The sequence below is a fragment of the Hyperolius riggenbachi genome, chromosome 10 (assembly GCF_040937935.1).
Source record: "Hyperolius riggenbachi isolate aHypRig1 chromosome 10, aHypRig1.pri, whole genome shotgun sequence".
NCBI lineage: Eukaryota > Metazoa > Chordata > Amphibia > Anura > Hyperoliidae > Hyperolius > Hyperolius riggenbachi.
Genome location: NC_090655.1, coordinates 198,967,362 through 198,989,328, shown reverse-complemented (window position 1 = coordinate 198,989,328; position 21,967 = coordinate 198,967,362). Strand labels below are relative to the sequence as shown.

The 21,967-nt window shown below is 48.0% G+C and overlaps 1 protein-coding gene across 1 annotated transcript in view; it reads right to left on the bottom strand.

The window, feature by feature from the left end:
* CENPQ (centromere protein Q) overlaps window positions 1-21,967 on the bottom strand; it is a 52,879-nt gene that overhangs the window by 13,329 nt on the left and 17,583 nt on the right. The window contains exon 5 of the mRNA XM_068255601.1: window positions 2,570-2,641. Coding sequence (XP_068111702.1) covers window positions 2,570-2,641 — 72 coding nt within the window. The remainder of the gene's footprint in view (window positions 1-2,569; window positions 2,642-21,967) is intronic.

The window sequence follows — 21,967 nt, the reverse complement described above, 5'->3', positions numbered from 1 at the left end:
ACTACACCTGTGCAGCACTATTGCGCATGTGCAGAATGTTCCTGGCTGTGGGAGCGGCATGCGGCCGGACAGCGCTGACTGGCTGAATTACCAGGACTCATAGCAGAAGATCCGGGTGGTGAAGGACAGCGAGGGACTGATTAGCCTGAAGGGGGCTGGAGGAAGCCCCAGGTATGTATAAAACTTTACTTTTCATCCGTCTCAGGTACCCTTTAATTTGTAGTCACCAAACCAAATTTTAACAACATATCAAATTATTTGATTTCATCAGCAAAGGAAGTGCATACATTTGCATAAGTCAGCATCAATGCAGAATTATTTCCATCTCGTTGACCATCTCTATTAGTGACACAGCTACACATCAGGCTTTATTCTTACAGCATAGATGTTATTTAGTATATATAAGAGATTCCTGTGTACACATCATATATACAGTCACAATCAGATATGTATATCTGACCTTAAAAATACGGGGACTGCTTTATTGAAGCAGCACAAGTAACTAATTTTGATTGGTTTATTTCATTTTTGTGGACTAAGCACAGCTATTACTGTATATATACATTATTTTTAATGACTATTATCTGAGAAATAGAACATTTTATCATATTTTCTATTTTAATTACAGTTACAAATTCATTAGGAGTCGGAGCATTTTTTTCCCGACTCCAGGCACCCAAAATTGCCCGACTCCACGACTCCGACTCCACCTCCACAGCCCTGCCCTCATGACATACATATTTAACCACTTCGCATTCCTGGATATTTCCCCCCTTTTAAGGTTATTGACAATTTTGTCATTTCAGCTGTCACTATTGATACATCAATAACTTTTTATTACTTATGCCATCAAAGTGATGGACTTTTTTTTCAGGACAGTGTAGGCTTTCTTTGGGTAATATTTGTTTTCAAGAATTATTTAATTTTACAGGCATTAAATATGGAAAAAAATAGGGGTAAGTGCAGAAAATACACTTTTTTTCATATTTCACCCTTCTCTAATTTCACATGACAAGTGCCACAGTTCTAAAACATCTCAAAATAGGTTACTTGTCTTTTACTGGTTAAATTGATACCATACATGCCATATTTCATCGCTAGTTGGAAATGTTAGGTACAATTATCGCCTGTTTGCGCGTTTGTAGTGATTGCATCAGATTGCTATCGCGCACAGTTTGGGGACTGCAGTGCTACACAGTTACATTACTAGGCAACAGCACAGCAATGCATATGTAGGAGTGTTGGGCACTGGAGCTGTCGCACTATTGATCGATACGGGCGGCAGCCATTACAGGTGTCCACTAATCTTGGGGCTAAGTATAGGAGACAGAAGTGGTTAATTAATTAGGTAGGAGTTAATATTTTACTTGGGGAGTGGAGAGAAACACTTTATTATTATTATTATGGACACTGTCACTTTAATACTTTTTTTTTCTTTGCCTTTTTTGTTTTCATGAATGAGTGCACTCATTCACTGTCAAAGTGAGCGTGCACAAGAACATGCACATGCCGGACCTACAGCGGCGTGCACATGCGGGAGCATGCACAGGAGCGCTCGGCGGCCTTTTAACTGCAGGACGTTAATTTCACAACCTAGAATGTACAGGAGGGCCAATTAGGATTTCAGGACATGAATTTCACGTTCTAAGAGGTTAAAAGCCAAGTTCCCAAAGCATCAATATACAGCATGTTTTTTCTTTTATAGTCTGACACTGTTTTCGCGATCGCGCGCATCTGCGGGTGGCCGTCGCGCGCCCGGAAACACAGACCTAGAGCCCGTTTTTAAAAAACCCGAAAAATGATCTGTCTTTGCAAGATTAATAGGGTGGGAGGGTGAGGATGGAACAAAGGGATATTGCTAAAAAACACATATATACACATACATTTTAGTATTCATATAGTGCTGACATCTTATGCAGCACTGAGTATACTGTATAGTTTCGTCTTTACCTGTAACTCAGAGGGGCTCACAATCTAATCCCTATCATAGTCATATGTCCATTGTAGTCTAGGGTCAATTTAGGGGGGGAAGCCAATGAACTTATCTGTATGTTTTTGTGATGTGTGAGGAAACCAGAGTGTCCGGAGGAAACCCACATAGACATGGGGAGAACATACAAACTCCATGCATATAGTGCCCTAGCTGGGATACAAACTAGGGACCTCTACTTTCCTGGATGAGAGCTGCAGTAAGATCACTATGAATGTATAGCAGCTACAGAGCAGAGCCTCAGAAGACACTGAAGTGAACGAAACGGTCGTCAGGCCTCCCTCCGCTCCCAATTCACCCCACAGCACTACAGGACTGGGTAGGATCGATTTGCAATATGGAACTTGTGTTTTTACACTATTTGGATTCAATAAAGCTGTTTTATATTTGCAATGCCGCACGTGCCAACCTATTTCTGCTCTACATACTTATACTTGGTATAAATGACAATACAGACATTGGTACATAATAAAGTAGCAATAGACAATAACATAAGTTACAGTGTATATGTGAACGGCGTAGTGAAAGAGCCATGCCTAGAGTTGTCCTCGACTACAAAGAACACTACCAGATACTCACCTGTTCTCAAGGGGAGTCAGTTCAGCCTGGAGAAGGTCAAAATCTTTAGCTCTTTTTTTGCTCAGGACAGACCTGTTATAAAGAAATAGAACAATGTGTTAACTTAAAGGGAACAAAGCACCGGTTCATTTTTTGAATGAAGCAAAAATAAACTTATGAGATAATGAATTGCATATGTAGTACCACTAAGACATAGAACATTAGTAGCAAAGAAAAGTCTCATATTGTTTCTAGTACAAGAAGAGTTAGAAAAACAAACTTCAGTTATCTATGCAAAACAGCTTCTCTGAAATATATGACCCACTGGGTAGAATACAGTCCTGTTTTCTGAAGCACATAAACCGCCTCAAGAAACAGTGAGACAGCTTGACATAAGGTTTTACTGTGGTACAGTCCAAAAAGTAGTGGTGGGCATGAGGACTGCTGGCCATACACGCTTGCTCCCTACGTTTGTGCATATCAAGTTACTTTGGGTATCCTTCAACTTGTTCACATTTTAAGGTTTTTACCAACTAAGGTTTCTTACATTTCTCACACTTTAGCTGTGTTGCTTTTGATACAGCAAAAACTTTTTTATGACTTACATAAATTTTTTTTTTTTTTTTTTTTTTTTTTTTTAGGACAATCTAGGATTTCTCTGGGTAAATTTTGTTTGTTTTGCAAAAAGTATTTAACTTTTATAGTCATTTTATGGGAATAAAATGATGCATAAATGCAGAAAATACACTTATTTTTCAAATTGTTCACCCTTCCTAATTTTTACATGGCAAGTCCTAAAGTTATAAAACACATAAAAATATATTATTTGGCCCTTCCCATTTAAAATGATACCACATACGCCTTATTTCACTACTAGATGAGCATGACTAATAACCCAGTCTGCGTGTCTGTAGTGATCGGATGTGATTGCTAAGGCAACAGTTCTGGTGCCCCACTGATGTACAGATGCATTGCTAGGCAAACTGTCGCCCTAGCAATCACATCCGATTGCTACAGGTAGTATAGTGATTAATACTAAACTGGGGGAAAAAAAACCACCATTTTTTGTGACCGTCATTTAAACTTTTTATTTTAAACTGCTATTTACTTTAAAAACAAACATTCACTGTTAAACAGGAGCGTGCACGCACACACGCGGTGGCTTTCAATCTTGGGCGTAGAATTAGGCTACTTACACACTAAGACGTTGCGTTTTAGGGGACGTTATGGTTGCATAACGTGCCCCTAACGCAACGTATGGTGGTGTTGAAGTTGGACGTCAGATTGAGCTGCGTTATGCAGCTCTCAAAGCAGCCACTCCAGGTTAGTGATAGGAAGTCCGGATCTTTTTAAGGATTCGGATCATTTGAATCGGATCATTGAAAAGATCCGGATCTTTGAACCAAATCATTTGAATCATTTTACTAGGGAAGCAGACTGGGTGAAATGACTAGCAGAACAGGACTTTCCCTGCAGTAGTGTGAGTGTGTTGCTCCTGACTTCCAGGAGGGGTCTCTTCAAGCTGCTTTTCAAGCTGATTTTCAGCCTTCTTTCTGGGCACTGTTGGACCTGAAGTCCCTGCTCCGGGCCTTGCCGGGCAGGGGCTTTCCTGCTCTAACTGGCTTATACCCCCCTATTTCCACACCTTACCAGGAGGATAACAGCCCTCCATCCGAGGAGTCCTTAGCAGACAATGTAATCCTGTGGCTGCGTGAAGTCAAAGACTGCACCGAGATACTGCAAGAGCTGAAAAGAAATGTCAAACTTATCAAGCATAGGTTTGGCATAAGCTGGAGGCCGGAGTTTGTGCGGACAAATGAAGAGCTGGTTGCCCTAAGGGGTGAAATCCGGGTCCAGAAGACCAGACTTGCTGGCCTGGAAAGAATAGGGGGCCCTCTCGCAGAGCAGCCGGGCCACAAAAGGCGTTTTGCACGCATGTTGCGACCTGGCACAGACTCTGACTCGGAGGATCAGGAGTGTACCATCGTGGAGGAGCAGAGCACCCCCAGGGGAATCCCTACCTGGGTCAAGGATGAGGACGACGATACCTCCCCAGCACCATCGCAGCCGATAACACCAGGGCAAGGTGAGGTGTTTGGGAGTGATGGAGGAAGAGGGAGTGAGGGTCTGATGGCCCTGAAGGATGATGGAGTGGCTGTGAGGGGAGTACCTGACTCTGCGGTGGGTGCCCGGGAAAGTGCAGGTGGTGCCTGTGCTGCTGTCCTTGCTGCTGGGGGTCTGGGTAGCATTCCTGCTGCCGGGGCCTCTGGTGAGGAAGTGGATGGCGGTGTGGGTACTGCTGGTGCTGAGGCCTTGCTGGCCGTGCCCCCCTCTATAGCACCTAAAGGTGGGGTTGATGGGGCTGTGATGGCCTCCCCGGGTGCCCGCACTGATCTCCCCCCGGATGGAGCTTTGGATCCTGCTATGGTGCCCTTGTCTGGGTCCCTGGTGGGGTCTGGGGCAAAGTCGGGGGGTAAAAAGTGCACCCAGAGGTCTGGGGAAAGCCTACCTGATGCTGTGGATGTCTCCCAAGATGGCTCCGGGTCTGCTGAGAACGCCAGGACCACGCTGAAGCCACTTCCGGTTTGCCGACAGGAAGTGGTCATTGCCGCCGCCGCGACCGGAAGTGACGTTATTAGCGGAACCCAAAACTAGAAGTTGCCGCTAATGCGGCCAGGGAGGCGAAAGGAATGCAAATGGAGGAGGTGGTGGCTACAGAAGGTGGGCAGGAAGCCCTAGGACCTGCTGCTGAGGCTGGAGAGCCAAAGAAAGCTGGAGAGGAAGGTCAAGAGGCCCAGGAACTGTGCCCGGACAGCGAGCAGGATCTGTTTGCTAAGGGTGGCCAGCCGTCTGAAAGGGAAGACGAACATGGACCTAACCAAAGGGTGAAGATGGGTGAGACCAAACCTAATTTACCTAAACTTAAGAAACTTAAGAAAAAGGGAAAGAATAAATCTAGCAAAGTTACTAAGGTTGTGGTGGGAGGGTTTGTGAGAAAGGGTAAGACAAGCAAGGGGAAGAAAAACCTTCCTATCTCTCAAGTGGAAGAGACTGAACTTTCCTCAATGGAGTAGGATGGGAGGGAGGAAAATTTAAATATGGGCGGTGGCTAAGATGTGACATGTTTGTCTGGTACAAAGATTGTGGAAACAATGCCTGCAGAGAAGTGTGGTAATGAAGCTTGTGAGAAGGAGGATCTGTCTGGGGGCGGAGCAGAGAATGCAGATCTAATTCCCTCCAGTCTTCCTAGTAGAAAGGTCGCACAAGGTGGTGTGGGAGGGAAGGAAAAAGTGTGTCTTCTCCACAGGGTGGTGTGGGAGGGAAGGAAAGTGTGTCTTCTTTGAATGAGGAGGGGAGGGTTAAAGAATCTTTCTCCCTCCATCAGGCGGAGGATGGTGCGATAGTGATGGTTGAGAAACAGAAAGAGGAAGATATTCCAAAGAGGTCTAGGAAGAGTGCTCTAGACCTTATGTTTGAAAGGAACCTTTACTCAGACTTTGAGTCTGATGATGAAAGTAAAAAGAAAAAAAAGAAAAAAACATCTGGAGCCTCCTCCAGTAGTGAAGGAGGATATAATTACTGAATTCAAGACAGCAAATCTCACCTATAGGTTGGAAAAAACTAGATTGATTATTATCGATGATCATACTAACGAAACTCTTATTCGTATGGTGGAGCCGGGGGGTAATTTTGATGGCCTTCATCTGGTGGGCATGGGTGACCCAAATTGTGGCCCTCAGATGGAATTCCGGGCTGATGGTAGAAAAATCGTGGTGGAAAACGAATTAATTAAAACGTTTTCCTTCGAAGGGAAGCAAACCTTTATGGAGACCATCTTTGGGCTGGGCCCAAACGCCCCCAGGTACAAGGCTCCCAGGTCCCCTGCTCCACCAGCGGATATTGTTGTTGAAGCCAGTGAGAGTCCTGCGGTGGAGGTTGCCAGTGGCGGTGCTACCGAGCCGGAAGTGCCAGAGCTGGTGAGCGTAGTGAGGGTGGGCTTTCCCGCCCTGGGTCCAGCTTCCAACCCAAGGGCCCTTGCTCAACTGGCAGGTTCAGCTCGGGGTGCACCTCAGGCGCAGCCCATGTCTTATTCTAGGGCAGCTCGGGCTGCTAACCCTGGGAGGAGAGTCCTAGCTCCTCTGGAGACAGAATCGGAGGCTTACACCCCAGGTCGGCGGAACGTGGTTCGTCTCAATTGGGAACATAGCTCTACAATACCCACTAAAAGGGAGTTTGTAAAATATCTGCTCGACCTGGGGTTCACGCCTTGTGATCTTTTTGCGATCCTGGCTCCAGGGGACCCTCCGCAGTACTACGATGTGAGCTTTTTCTCACAGCATGGGATGGAGAGTTTCCTGGAGGAGAGGCTGAAAGACTCGGTGAATAATTTGTGGCGCGGGTTCACAGTCCTCCCTCTTTCCAGACAGTCTGTCGAGAAGAGAGCTCACATCGTAGTGCAAAATGAGAGCATCCTGGTTCGTGATTTGATGGCCTGGGTCCAGCACTACGCAGATGTGATGTCCCCGCCGCACCGGGTTCTGGACGACCTGGGTATCTGGTGGGGGGAGTATGAGGTGGCGATCAAGCTCCACACTAAGGAGGGGGTCGTCACCCATATTCCCCGGTCCGCCCTGATAGGACGTGATAAGATCATCGTCTACTACCCAGGTCAGCCCAGAACATGCAACCGGTGCGGCAAGAGGGGACATCTGGCTAGTAATTGCCCCAATCCCAGATGTGGTAGGTGCCAGGAGTTCGGGCATTCCTCAGGGAGTTGCAAAAAGATCAAATGTAATTTTTGTTTTGAATTTGGCCACCCCTACACGGAGTGCCCGACCTCCTGGAACGCCATGCCTGTGGACCTCAGGAAGGCCATGCTGGTTCGTATGGACGAGGAGAACCAGTCTGTCCCATTGTCAGCCCCCAGTGTTCCCGTCCAGTCTGTTCCAGCTCCTAATGTATCCAAGTCTGTTAACCTGTCCTCTGTAGCCCCTTCCTCTGGTTCTCCTCAAGCCAGCATGGCCCCTGTGGGGCAGCCTGGGCCCAGGTCATCGGCTTTTCTCCGGGATGCTGCGCATGGTGGTGGTGACTCTCCCCCCGGGGAGCAGCAACCTAGGCCTGAAAGGAATAGGAGGGGTGGGGGTCTGAGACCTCTCCCCCCTGTTCTTGTAACAAACCCCCCTGCCCCTCAACCTGCGCCCAGGAGGAGCAAACCTCCTGTGTCCGTCCCCCCTGCCACTATCCCTCCCCCTCCTGCTCCTGTTTTGCCACCTCCCGCCCCTGGCCCTCCTGATTTAGTTTTACCCGCTCCCACTCCTGCCTTGTCCCCCCCCACCCCTGGCCCTCCTGCTCCTGTTTTGCACCCTCCCGCCCCTCCTGACCCTCCTTCCCCCCCCCCTCCCTCTGGCAGTGGGACTGCCACTCCTGCTGTTAGCCCGGTTCCTGTGGCCTTTGCCTTTTCAGCCCCCAGCTCAACGGGGGCTGCTCTTTCCCCGTGGAAGCGGGAGCATCTGTCAGCAGAGGAATTGGAATACCTCGAGCAGCGCTCTAAAATAAAGAAGAAAAGGGGTAGTAGCGCTAAGTCCCTGTCCAGGGCCCCCCCTGAGGAAAAAAGGGAGGCCAAAAGATTGGCCATCACACAGGAGGCGGCAAAAGGACAAAGTGGACCTTAGCCTGTCCAACAGGTTCGAAGTCCTGACTACCTCTCCCCTCGCTTCAGAGGAGGAGGAGATGGCGGTTGGGAGTTCTGATGCAGGTGGGGGGGGGGGGGGGGGCATTGTAGCTTCGTGTTTATGTTTTTTTCCTTTATTGCATATGTAGAATATGTTTTGTACTTATAGCACTGTTTGCTGCATTGTAATTTGGAACAGATTTGTTCCTTGGTTATTTTTGTCTTTTGTTGTGTTGCATACTTCTTAATTTTATTTATCACATCGTATGCTGTATGGTATTATCTCTGATTTATGAGCATACTTTTTACCTTATTTATTTCCTGTATGCCTTAAAGAGAATCTGTATTGTTAAAATCGCACAAAAGTAAACATACCAGTGCGTTAGGGGACATCCCCTATTACCCTCTGTCACAATTTCGCCGCTCCCCGCCGCATTAAAAGTGGTTAAAAACAGTTTTAAAAAGTTTGTTTATAAACAAACAAAATGGCCACCAAAACAGGAAGTAGGTTGATGTACAGTATGTCCACACATAGAAAATACATCCATACACAAGCAGGCTGTATACACCCTTCCTTTTGAATCTCAAGAGATCATTTGTGTGTTTCTTTCCCCCTTCTGCTCTCATGCACTGAAGTTTCAGGCTGCTCTTTTCTTCTTGCAAACAGCTCTGCCCTTGTCTCTAATCCTCAGTATGTGAAAGCCCAGCCAGCTCAGAGGACGATTTATCCAGCTTGTAAAAGATAAGAGAGAAGAGAGAAGCTGCTCTAATCTAAATAACACACAGGCAGTGTGCAGAGAGGGGCCTGGAGGGGGGAGATTCATCACAGAACCACAACTGAAGAACTTGGCAGCCTTCCAGACACAGGCCGACAAGTCTGACAGGGGAAAGATACATTGATTTATTACAGAGACTGTTATAGTAGAACGTGCTGCAGTAAGCCAGGACACATTAGAATAGCTTTTGGAACTTGTAGGATGATAAAAAACAGGATGCAATTTTTGTTACGGAGTCTCTAAGTTTTTGATTAAAAAAAAAAAAAAAAAAAATTTCCCTGCAGTAGTGTGAGTGTGTTGCTCCTGACTTCCAGGAGGGGTCTCTTCAAGCTGTTTTTCTAGCAGACTTTGGAGCTTTCTTTCTGGGCACTGCTGGACCTGAAGTCCCTGCTCCGGGCCTTGCCGGGCAGGGGCTTTCCTGCTCTAACTGGCCGCTCCAGGCATGGAGCGGCCAGCTTATACACTCCCTATCTCTACACCTTACCAGGGGGATAACAGCCCTCCATCCGAGGAGTCCTTAGCAGACAATGTAATCCTGTGGCTGCGTGAAGTCAAAGACTGCACCGAGATACTGCAAGAGCTGAAAAGAAATGTCAAACTTATCAAGCATAGGTTTGGCATAAGCTGGAGGCCGGAGTTTGTGCGGACAAATGAAGAGCTGGTTGCCCTAAGGGGTGAAATCTGGGTCCAGAAGACCAGACTTGCTGGCCTGGAAAGAATAGGGGGCCCTCTCGCAGAGCAGCTGGGCCACAAAAGGCGTTTTGCACACATGTTGCGACCTGGCACAGACTCTGACTCGGAGGATGAGGGGTGTACCATCGTAGAGGAGCAGATCACCCCCAGGGGAGTCCCTACCTGGGTCAAGGATGAGGACGACGATACCTCCCCAGCACCATCGCAGCCGATAACACCAGGGCAAGGTGAGGTGTTTGGGAGTGATGGAGGAAGCGGGAGTGAGGATCTGATGGCCCTGAAGGATGATGGAGTGGCTGTGAGGGGAGTACCTGACTCTGCGGTGGGTGCCCGGGAAAGTGCAGGTGGTGCCTGTGCTGCTGTCCTTGCTGCTGTGGTCTGGGTAGCATGCCTGCTGCCGGGGCCTCTGGTGAGGAAGTGGATGGTAGTGTGGGTGCTGCTGGTGCTGTGGCTGGCATGCCCCCCTCTGAAATACCTGGAGGTGGTGGTGTGGCTGGAGCTGCAGCGGCCTCCCTGGATGCCCGCATGGATCCCTCTCCTGGTGGAGCCTTGGTTCCCACATCAGGGTCACTTGTAGTGGCTGATGTGGGTTCTTGGGTAAAGCTGGGAGTGGGGACGTGTGCCCAGAGTTGCAGGGAACGCTCCCCGCATCGTATGCAGGCTTTTCAAGATGGCGCCAGCTTGCAGAGCGGCAGCCCGACAACGCCAAACCAGTTTCCGGTCCGCCGGGCGGAAGTGACGTCCGCGGCTGCTTTTCCGCCTGAAGCCGGAATTTCCATAGACGTCAATGAGGCCGAACGCGGACTTTTTCCTAAGGCTGATGCGGCTGTAAGTCCGCATGGAGGCGGAAACACCATTGGCGTTAATGTAGCGGTAAGCGGACTTTCTTCTGGAGGTGTTACGGCTGAAAGTCCGCATGGCGGCGGAAACTCCACTACCACCAATACAGCTGTAGGCGGAATTCAGCCTGCCAATGCGGAAAGTCAAGGCAAGGGAAGCCTTTTATTGCTAGATGTGGAGATGGATGCAGGGGATGCAGAGAAACAGCCTCCAAGCGGAGTTCCGCAACCAGAGGCGGATTTCAAGGAAAAAGAAAAGGAGGTGCATGCAAATGCACAGGAGGAGTTACCGATTGTCCCTGAAAACAAGGAGACAAGCGAGGAGGATACCAAAGGATCTTCTGAGACCCCAAAAGAGGGGAAACTTACAAAGAAGGTACACGTGACCGAGCAAGCAAGTCTGGAAATGTCCGAGGAGGATTTTCTTAAGGGGAACTCTGCGGACAACGAAAGGATAGACTCACTTGGGTGCTGGACTCCCCCTGTTGATGGGATGGAACAATTGGCCCAGGAGCTCTTTCCTGATGGCGACAATGGAGGAGGTCAAGACTCCCTGGTGATGGAATCCGGAATCGTCCTGGAGGGTGAGAAAAATGTCACTTTACCTTTTGAAAAGAAAAGAACTAAAAAAAAGGGAGAAATAAAATTGGCAAGGGTGTGAGGTTACCGCTTGGTGACACAGGTGATAATGTTGAACAGGTTGTGGTCGAAGAGACTGATCAGGATAGTGATGGTGTCCAGAAAGGGTCCTTTTTACAAGCGGAGGAGGGTGGTGAAATAATCTTAGTCCAGAAGGGGGGCTTAATCAGGTCACCAAATAATTCGATGCTGGATGTATTGTTTGAGAGAAATTTAATTTCATGTTCAGAGTCTGATAATGACCTGAGTGAGGGGGAGAGGGAGAAAAGGAGAAAGAAAAGGGAGAAAAAGAGAAAACGAAAGGAAAAGCATTTAGAACCGCCTCCTGTGGTTAAAGATGATCTAATCACAGAGTTTCAGACCGCGGATTTAATTGTACGCTTGGAGAAGAAGCGGTTGGTTGTTACTGATGCTCATGTTAATGTGACAGTAGTTCAGGAGGTGGAACCAGGGGCGGATTACTCAGGCTTGCATCTGGTGGGCATGGGTGACCCTGATTGTGGTCGCCAGTTGGAGTTTAGGGCAGGTGGGAGGAGAATGGTGGTGGAAGATGAGAAATGTAAATGTTTTGATTTTCAAGGTAGACAGACCTTTATGGCGACCATTTTTGGGTTAAGCCCTGATGCCCCCAGGTACAAGCCCCCTTCTCCCCCTGTTTCCACCTCTAATGTGGCTGAGGAGGTGTCTGGTGGGGTGGTTGAGGTGGGTGTGGAGACAATTGAGGGTGGAGAGGCAGAGTCTCCAGAATTGGAGTATGTAACAAGGGGGGGGGGGGGTTCCCAGAGTTGGGCCCAGCTGCGAGACCGGGAGCCCTTAACTCCATGGCAGCCTCAGCCAGGGGCACATCTTCTGCAAAACCAGTCTCATATTCCAGGGCGGTTAGAAGTACTGCTTTAGGGAGGAGGGTCCTGGCTCCCTTGGAGACAGAGTCGGAGGCCTACACCCCAGGCCAACGGAACGTTGTTCGCCTTAAGTGGGAACACCCTTCTGCAATTCCCACAAAAAGGGAGTTTGTCGGTTATTTGTTCGACCTGGGGTTTAGGCCCGCTGATTTATTCGCGATCCTGGCTCCAGGGGATCCACCGCCCTACTATGATGTGTCCTTCCTTTCGCAGCAGGGAATGGAGGCCTTCTTAGAAAAGAGATTGGGGGAGTCCCTGAACGGGCAATGGCACGGGTTCTCTGTGGTGCCCATTTCAAGACAGTCCTTAGAGAGGAAGGCACACAAAGTAGTCAAAAACGAGAGTATCCCGGTGCGTGACTTGATGACTTGGGTTCAGCACTACGCAGACCTCATGTCCCCGCCCCCACAGGGAACTGGATGACCTGGGAATCTGGTGGGGGGGAATATGAGGTGGCGATCAAACTCCGCATCAAGGAGGGGGTCGTCACCCATATTCCCCGTTCTGCCCTTATAGGGCAGGACAAAGTGGTCACCTTCTATCCCGGTCAGCCCAGGACCTGTAACAAATGTGGTAAGCGGGGCCATCTGGCGAGCGGGTGCTTAGATCCGAGGTGCAGTCGGTGCCAGGAGTTCGGGCACTCTGCATCCGCGTGCAAACGCATAAAATGCAATTTCTGTTTTGAGTACGGACATCCGTACACAGCGTGCCCGGTCTCCTGGAACACGATGCCCTCGGATCTCAAGAAGGCCATGTTGGCACGTATGGAGGAGGGACAGGACGCCCCAGTGCCAGATCCTAATATGTCACTACTTAAGTTATTGGATTGTGCTGTTGACCATTCTTCTGTTGCCCCTTCCTCGGTTCCTCCTCCAGCCAGCATGGCCCTTGTAGGGCAATCTGGACCCAGGTCATCGACTTATGTCCGGGATGCTGCTCGTGGCGGGGACTCTCCTCCCAAGGAGCAGCGAACCAGGTCTACTAGATCTGGTGGGGATAGGAGAGGTGGTGGGACCAAGGGCCCTACCCCTGCTCCAGGAGATCCCCCAACAAATCCTCCTATTCCACAGCCTCGGAGGAGAAATCCTCCCAAGGGGGTTTCTTCCTCTTCCCTCCCTTCACCTGCTGACCCTCCCCCTCCACTCCTCCTCCCCCTGACCTTCCTCCTCCCGCTCCTCCTTCCCTTGCCTTTCCTTTACCTTCCCCTGTTCCTACCCTTTCTTCTCCCGTTGAAGGTGGGGCTGCCTCCCTGCCTGTCAGGGGCGTAGCAATAGGGGGTGCAGAGGTAGCGACCGCATCGGGGCCCTTGGGCCAGAGGGGCCCTCCCTCAACTGCAGAATCAGCTCTCTATTGGTCCTGTGCTGATAATAATCACTTCTGTAGATACTTTGAATAGTGGTAATCATTAACAAACTGTTTTCCATCCCCTTCTTGCACCTCTGACACTGTAGTTGCCATTGGTCGCTGTATCACTTGTTATGTATAGAGTGCTTGGGGGGCCCCATGTAAAACTTGCATCGGGGCCCAGAGCTCCTTAGCTACGCCACTGCTGCCTGTCAACGTGATTTCGATTTCAGGAGCCTTTGTGTTTTCGCCTCCCGAGCCGACAGGTGCTTTCTCCGCCCCTTGCAGGAGGGAGCACCTGTCGGCAGAGGAGAAAGAATATCTCGAGCAGAGGTTTAAAATCAAGAAAAAAAAAAAAAAAAAGGAATACTGGGTCAAAGTCTGCACCTCGGTCCTTCTCTGAAGAGAAGAGACAGACGCTAAGGCAGACAGTTGAGCAGAGGAGACAAGAGAGTAGAGACCTGAAACTCTCAAACAGGTTTGGTGTTTTGGCTGCCTCCCCCCTTTCATCGGAAGAGGAGGAGATGGTGGTCGAGACCCCTGAAGTTGTCTGAGGGGACATGGTCCTATGTGTTAATGTCTTTCTTTTTGTTGACGTATTTTTGTTTTAGTTTTTGTCTACTGTCAAAAAGAGTTTAAAGGGAAACCTAAATTATTCTGATGGCTGTTCCCCCACCACTCATGCTGGCGACGATCAACGTTGCCAGCATCAAAATGACCAGGGCTTGAAAATTGGCTTTTTCGATTTTGGCTGCCCATGAGGCTGATGTGTTTTTCCTGCAGGAGACCAGGCTCACCTCTTTGGCTGACCTTTGGCTAGCCGAGAGGGACTGGGTGTCTGGTCCGAGTTTTTGGTCTCTTGCGGGAGAGCCTGGTAGTAGTGTGGCGGTCCTTTTTAGGGCTGACATGGTAACGTGCCGGCGAGTAATTGAGATAGAGATAGGTAGGTGTCTGGTCTTGGACGTCTGCATGAGGGGGCAGGATCTCAGGCTAATCAACATCTATGCCGACCCCAAGTCTAAGGGGGAGAGAAAGTGCCTTCTTATGCAGATCAGGCCATACATTTTTTCAGCCTATCCTGTGATCCTGGGTGGTGATTTCAACACCGTCACTAGGGCCAAGGACAGGGCAAGGGCCCAGGTCCAGATAGGCGTAGATGGTAAGTATTTAGCAAGATTAGTTGATGAGGCGGATCTGGTGGATGTGCACGTTCGTCACTCCCCAGATCTCACGGGGTTCACCTTTTATAGAGGTAGTGCTAGGTCTAGGATAGATAGATTTTTTGATTCAGAGGGCCTCATCACTTCAACTCCTAAGTTGTTGGCGTTGGAGTTCTCGGATCACCTTATTCTGTCGGTGGGCTTGAATACTTCAAATGCTCCTCCCAGAGGTCGGAGTATTTGGAGGATGAATTCGTCCCTGCTACTGGAAGATGAGGTGAGACAATCCTTTGAGGAGTTTTTTCAAGCACAGGTTTCCATCCTGGACTGCTTTGACAATAGGTCTGAGTGGTGGGAGGAAGTCAAAAAACGTGCTGTGAGATTTTTCAAGGGTCTAGCGTCCCGAAGGAGTATTGGTAGAAATCTAGCTTACCAGCGTCTAAGGGAGAGGTTGACTGTTCTCGTCTCTGAGGTCAAACTTCAACTTAGGCAGCAGCAGTACGACCGGCTGGCTTCTTTAGCTCTGGAGAGGGCCTCCTCAGAAGCAGCCGGAGCTGCGAGCGCGTAGGGCCTTCCCTCTTCCTTGCTGCAGTCACCACATAGGGTGAGTCTTGGTCTTGGTTTTCCTTCACTATTTTCACACAGGGAGAGGAATCAGGTGTTCCTCCCGATTGATCACTGCACCATGCACTTTATTGTCTCTTTTGCACTATGTTACCTCCTCTGTGAGGCTCATTTTAACCCCACATCCTTGTTTGGCAATTAGGCCTTTTTTACACACAACCAAGCACGCAGACACTTTAAATCCTTGATTCACCAGTTATAATTTATTGGTCTTAACAGCATTGACTAGCATCATTCACATTTTTTGTATAGGTGTTATATACTTATGCAGCAGGGTATTGTGCTTACAAGCAGAATGTTTTGAGGGATTTTATCTATCTTTGTTTTAATTGTTTTTAAAGGGATATGTCCCTAATAAACTTGATTGTATTATTCCATAATTGTGTGGCAGTACTCATTCGGTTGAATTATTTGTGATTTCAGTGGCAGTGATAGCCATTCTCAAAACCATATAAGGTGTCTTTTTCTTGATTGAATAGCTCTGGAGAGGGATCATGGTAAATACCGCTCGCCTAACCCTTACCAGAGTTTTAAACAAAGTGCAGCGCTTAAGACGGTCATCGGTCTCAGGGATGGCTCGGGATCTCTGGCAAAGTCCAGGGCAGAGATTCTAGCCATCGCTAGAGGGTTTTACGCTGATCTGCTTGGGGAGAAGCCACTTGACCAGGCGAGGATGGAAGACTTCTTGGCTTCCACGCCGGGTCTGGAAGATGTTGATATTTCTGCCATAGACTTGACTACGGAGATTACTGCAGATGAAGTAGCGAGAGCCATTGGTGGCCTCGCACCTAAAAAGACCCCGGGTCCGGATGGACTGACGGCTGAGTTTTACAAGGCCTCTGTGTCCATCCTGGCCCCTCAATTGGCTGGTGCGTTCAACGATTGCCTTGCTGGGGGCCAGTTACCACCCTCCATGAGGCAATCTGCAGTAATCCTGTTGTCAAAAGGTCGTGATCCTGAGAGGATTGAGAATTGGCGTCCCATCAGCCTTCTCAATGTCGACAGGAAGATCCTGGCGAAAATTTTGTTCTGGCGGTTGTCCCAGGTGACAGATGTGCTTTCTCGCCATCAGCACTGCTCTGTTGTAGGAAGGAGCACGCTCTCAGCACTGTTAGCTGTCCGGGAAGTCCTGGAATGGTGCAGGGCTGATGGTTGGGGAAAATACCTGCTGACGTTGGATCAGTCCAAAGCCTTTGATCGGGTCAATCATGAGTACCTATGGCGGTTGCTTACTGTGTATGGTTTGCAGGGGGGGGGTTGTAGATTGGCTGCAAACTTTATACAAGGAGGCTGAAAGTTTTATGCTGATCAATGGATGGATCGGCCAGCCTTTTGAGGTGAGCTCGGGGGTCCGCCAGGGTTGTCCGCTGAGTTCTCTACTATACGCGTTTGCCATCGACCCCTTCGTGAGGAGGCTAGAGGGCAGCACGCTTGGTGGGGTTCCAGTGGGCATCTCTGGTAGCTCATCTCTGAAGGTGGTGGCTTATGCCGACGACGTTACTGTGGTGGTCTCGGATGCAGAGGAGGCGTTGGTGGTTGCTGAGGAGATCACCAGGTACTCATTGGCATCTGGTTTGAAGATCAATCCGGATAAGTGTGAAACTTTCTGGATGGGTAAAGTTGGAGAGTCCTTTAGACTTCCTGGGTCTTTTCCCTTGCCTGAGGAAGAAATTAAGATTCTTGGCATCAAATTCGGCCCAGGCGATTATGGCCTGCGAAACTGGGAAAGCAAGCTGTCTGATGTCGACAGGAAAGTAACTCGCTGGAAAGGTTGGAGTTTGACCTTTAGGGAAAGGATTGACCTGATCAAGACTTACCTGATACCAATATTGTTATATGTCAGTTATGTCACAATTTTGCCAGCATCCCTGTACACCAGGGTCAATGGCCTGTTTTTCCTATTGTTATGGGGAAACAGGCTAAACCATGTGCGCAGGATTATTACTTACAAAGCTAGGCGGGAGGGTGGCTTAGGTATGGTCAACCCGATCGTTTTTTTCTTCTTGATTTTTATTAAACACAACATTGGTAGTTTGTTGTTGGAGAACCCGCCTAGCTGGGTAGGTATCTTCCAGACTTGGTGTGAGCCTTTCCTTAGATAATGGAAGAGCGGTGGCCCAGTGAAAAATCTGAGAGCACGTCATGGCTACCTTCCGACCTATGTCTTGCCTTGTTTGAAGAAACTGCAGCATTGGGGATTGATGGTGGAGGACATCAGATCGGTCGACAGGAAAGTCCTGTCGGCTAGGTTGGTGGACTCTTACTTTCCTGACTCACTGGCTTTGAGGGATTGCCCAGGCACAATTATGGAGGAGGGCTTGCGTTTGTTAAATTCGCCGTGGGTTCCGAATAAATTGTGGGACATCGCCTGGCTTACCTTCCAGGGCAAACTTTACGTTGGAGGGAACATGAAGTGTCGGCAGGTGGCAGAGCGTGGTTGTCCTCGACAGGGGTGTGCTGTTGAGGAGACCATGGACCATTTCCTGATGTCATGCCCTTTCAACGTGGAGGTGTACAAACAGGTGGGGAGGGCCATGAATATCCCGTTTCTGGCGCATCTCAGTTATGCTGAGTGGGCCTATGGAGCGTTCAATCAGCGCCAGGGTTATGATTTGAGCACTTTATACGTAGTCAGCTTAGTGGTTAGGAGACACTTATGGTTGGCACGGTGTGACTTAGCTATTAGACAGCGAGACTTGCCTGTCCAGGTCGTGGTGAGCACTATTCTCGGTGAGGTGAGGAATATTCGGTTCTTGGAGAGAAAGAAACTGGGGAGAGGAGCTTAGGTTCTGGCGTGGCAGAACATCAAGCCTCCTTAAACTGGTGGAGGTCTCTCCTGGGTGTTAGCTTGTCTGTCGCTTCTCTTGTACACCTTAGATTTTTTTTTTTTCTTTGACATTTTTTTGAAGTCTGGCCGCAGACACAAGGGGAGTGTCCCTTTATGCTCTTCTTTTTAGTTGTTGGTGTGGTTTTGTCCTGTGTTTGGGGTTCAATTTCTTTTCAGTCTTGTCTTGTGTAGTGTCTTCTAGTCTTATGTACTTGCTTATTGGTCGGGCGTAAAAGTCCCGCGGTATGTATGTGGAATGTATGGTGTAATGTGGGTGTTGTCCTTCACTCTTTGGGTGGTGGTGTATGTTATATGTCTCTCTTTTCTTTTTTTTTTGTCCTGTTTGTTTTGAATGATGTGATGTAGGTGTTGACTTTTGGGTGGTGGTTAGAGTTGGGCCGAACGGTTCGCCGGCGAACGGTTCCAGGCGAACTTTGGGGGTTCGCGTTCGCCTGCATCAGGCGAACTTTTGCGGAAGTTCGATTCGCCCCATAAAGCTGTATTGAGCAAAAATTTTCGCCTCCATTTTACTGTCAGCAGACATGTTATTGTGAAACACACTGCTTTCAGTGCTAAAGACCCCACCCACCCTCCCTTCAAGCTAGGTCCTTTTATACCATTTGACTCAGTTGTCTGCCTACACTAATTAGTTATGGGACAGCTGCTACACACTATGCTAGGGAGATTTTAATTGGCCTCCTCCCACCTCCCTCCTACCCTCCTACCCTTCTACCTATTCCCTCCTCCCTCCTACCGGAGGGAGGAGGGTCTCTTCTGCCAGGGAATTATACTATTTTAAAAACCAGTATACATCATACCATAGCCGGGAATCGAACCCAGATCTCACTGTGTGGTGGGCACGTCACCCTAAGCACTGTACCACTACAGAAGTAAGTGAAGCTTGCCTAAAATTTAACATTTATGCTCAATGCAATAGAACCATTAGGTTGCTTAAAGGAGAACTGTAGTGAGAGGTATATGGAGGCTGCCATATTGATTTCCTTTTAAGCTATACCAGTTGCCTGGCAGCCCTGCTGATCTATTTGGCTGCAGTAGTGTGAATCACACCAGAAACAAGCATGCAGCTAATCTTGTCAGATCTTACAAAAATGTCAAACACCAGATCATACCATAGCTGGGAATCGAACCCAGATCTCACTGTGTGGTGGGCATGTCACCCTAAGCACTGTACCACTACAGAAGTAAGTGAAGCTTGCCTAAAATTTATGCTCAATGCAATAGAACCATTAGGTTGCTTAAAGGAGAACTGTAGTGAAAGGTATATGGAGGCTACCATATTGATTTCCTTTTAACCACTTGAGGACCTACCCTTTACCCCCCCTTAAGGACCAGCGCTGTCTTAGCTGATCTGTGCTGGGTGGGCTCTGCAGCCCACTAGGGGGATGATGTGCTGGGGGGGTCTGATCGCTCCTGCCTGCCGGGTGTTGCGGGGGGGGCACCGCGAACCTAAAATCGGAGGTTCGGCCCAACTCTAGTGGTGGTTGGTGTTATGTGTTTTATTTTTTTCCTTCTGTCTGGTTGTCCTGTTTGTCTGAATGTAGATGAGTGATGTCTCCTCAGCAGCTATACTTCTGGAGTATGGAACAGTTTCTTGTCCACAAGTTATGTGCATAGCACAGTTTTGTTCCTTGATTTGTATTTTCTTGGGTACATTGACAGAGTTTTTCTGTAATCATGGCATTGTTTCAGTTGTATTATGGTGTGGGAAAGATTATTCCCTGATTATATTTGTTTCCTTACTTGTATTGCATACTTTTTATATTTATTTCATTGTATGCTGTATGATGGTATTTTGATTTACAGGCATACTTTTTATCTTATTTATTATTCCTTGTATGCTTTAAGTTTGTTGATTAATAAAAAATAAAAAAAAAGTCCCTGCACATTCTGTATGTTCCTGTTTCTGCCAGACATCCATTGTGAACCGAATCTTTCATTGTGATGATCCGGATGATTCGACTCACAAAAAAGACCCGGATCATGATCCGGACAGCACAACAGTCCTACCACGAGTCTCTGCCGTGCAATGAATATTAATTAGCCATGTGGCTGGCCGCGGAGGAGGAGGGGAGACCTCCTCCTCCAACATTACTGAGCATGTGCAAGCAGTCTAACGCTGCTTAGCCCAGTATAATGTACAGCATGCAACACTTTGTTTAAATGTGCTGCGTTACCATGTAATGCAATGTGGGCACTGTGAACAGCACATTGATTTTACAGTACTATGAGTTAGGCCTCTTGCACACTGCAAGTGATTCCGATTCAAATTCCGCTTTTTAATCAGTTTTTACATCCGATTCCGATTCGCAGTTTGCTCCCTGCACACTGCAAATCGGAATCTGAATCGGATGTAAAAACTGATTAAAAAGCGGAATCTGAATCGGAAATGCATGCAGTGTGCAAGAGGCCTTAGGGCTCTTTCACATTAGGGCAGATTTTCTGCGTTTCAACGCAAGGGGTAAAGTTTGCGTTACCCAAGGTGAAATGAAAGTCCATAGACTTTCATTTTAGCTTTCACATATAACGCAGCCTTTTTGTGCGTTGCGTTACACTGCACCCAGGCGCAGTTTTTCGGCCGACGCTAGCTTTATGCGTTACAATGTTAGTCAATGTAAAACGCACAATATGCGCGTTTTTAATCCGTTAACGCAGGCAATCAGTCCCAGAATGCAACAGAGGAACAATGTAGAAAGTTGAAAACTAAAAGAAAAAAAAATTACCTGCGTTTTCCTATGTGCAGTAACGCATTGAAAACGGATTAAAAACGCACACTCACTGCAGTGCAACGCATATTAAAACGCATACAACAAAACGTATGCTTTGAGCGTTCTCCAACGCAAGCTCTGATGTGAAAGAGCCCTTAGGCTGCGGTACTGGCTGCTGTAACGTGGGACTTTAACGTCCCACTGTGAAACCAGTCTAAATGTCCAGGAACTTACAGTAGCACATTTTAGGACACGGCCTGATTCATCATTAACGTGCTGTATTACTCGCTAATCCACGCTTTACAAAGCAGCTCTAGCTTCCTTAGCAACGTATGTAACTTTCCACAATACTTCACTGACAGCCGCTACTTTGACAATTAACATGTTAATTGTTAACTAGTAAAAAGAAACCATCTTCACAAAATGTAAATATTTTATTGCTCAAATAAATCAGAATATTAAAAGCAATGACATAGTTTAGAAAGCATGGTCAATTATTTTTATGTGTAGGGTCAGCAAAAGGTGGGACGGTGCTATGATTCTCTGCCCCCCCCCCCCCCCCCCAAAAAAAAAAGCGATTGATGGAACATTTCCATCATGATAAGAGGCCATGATCTGCCAGGGTAAGATCCCGATTCTGCCCTAGAAAGATCTACATAATTGGTGATCTTACACATTTTGGTTTACTTTTTTTGTTAGGATGAGTAGTTTTCTTTTGTTCAGCGCTATCCTGTGTGCTGTCCTGAGATGAAAGTAAAGAAGAAATTTATACATACCTGGGGTTTCCTTCAGCCCCCTTCAGGCTGATCTCTCCTTCACTGTCCTCCTCCGCCACCTGGACCCTCCCCTACGGCTCCCAGTTATCCAGCCAGTCAGGACATAGTGTGCATGTCCATCGCCGGGAGTGTACTGTGCAGGCGCACAATGCTACTGTCCACAGAGCGCTAGAGTAGAAAGCGCGGCTGGACTGCGCAGACTGCCAGAAATTTCCAGGAGTCGCAGGGGAGGATTCAGGAGACAGCAGAGGACCGAGTGAGAGCGATCAGCCTGAAGTGGGCTGGAGAAAGCCCCAAGTATGTATACATTTCTTCTTTACTTTCATCTCAGGTACACTTTAAACAATCTTTTACAATCTTTAAAGATTACAGTACTTTCGCACCAGCAGAAAATCGTCATCGCAACTACCGAGTAGAAGGCTTTAGGCTTGTGTTTTATTAA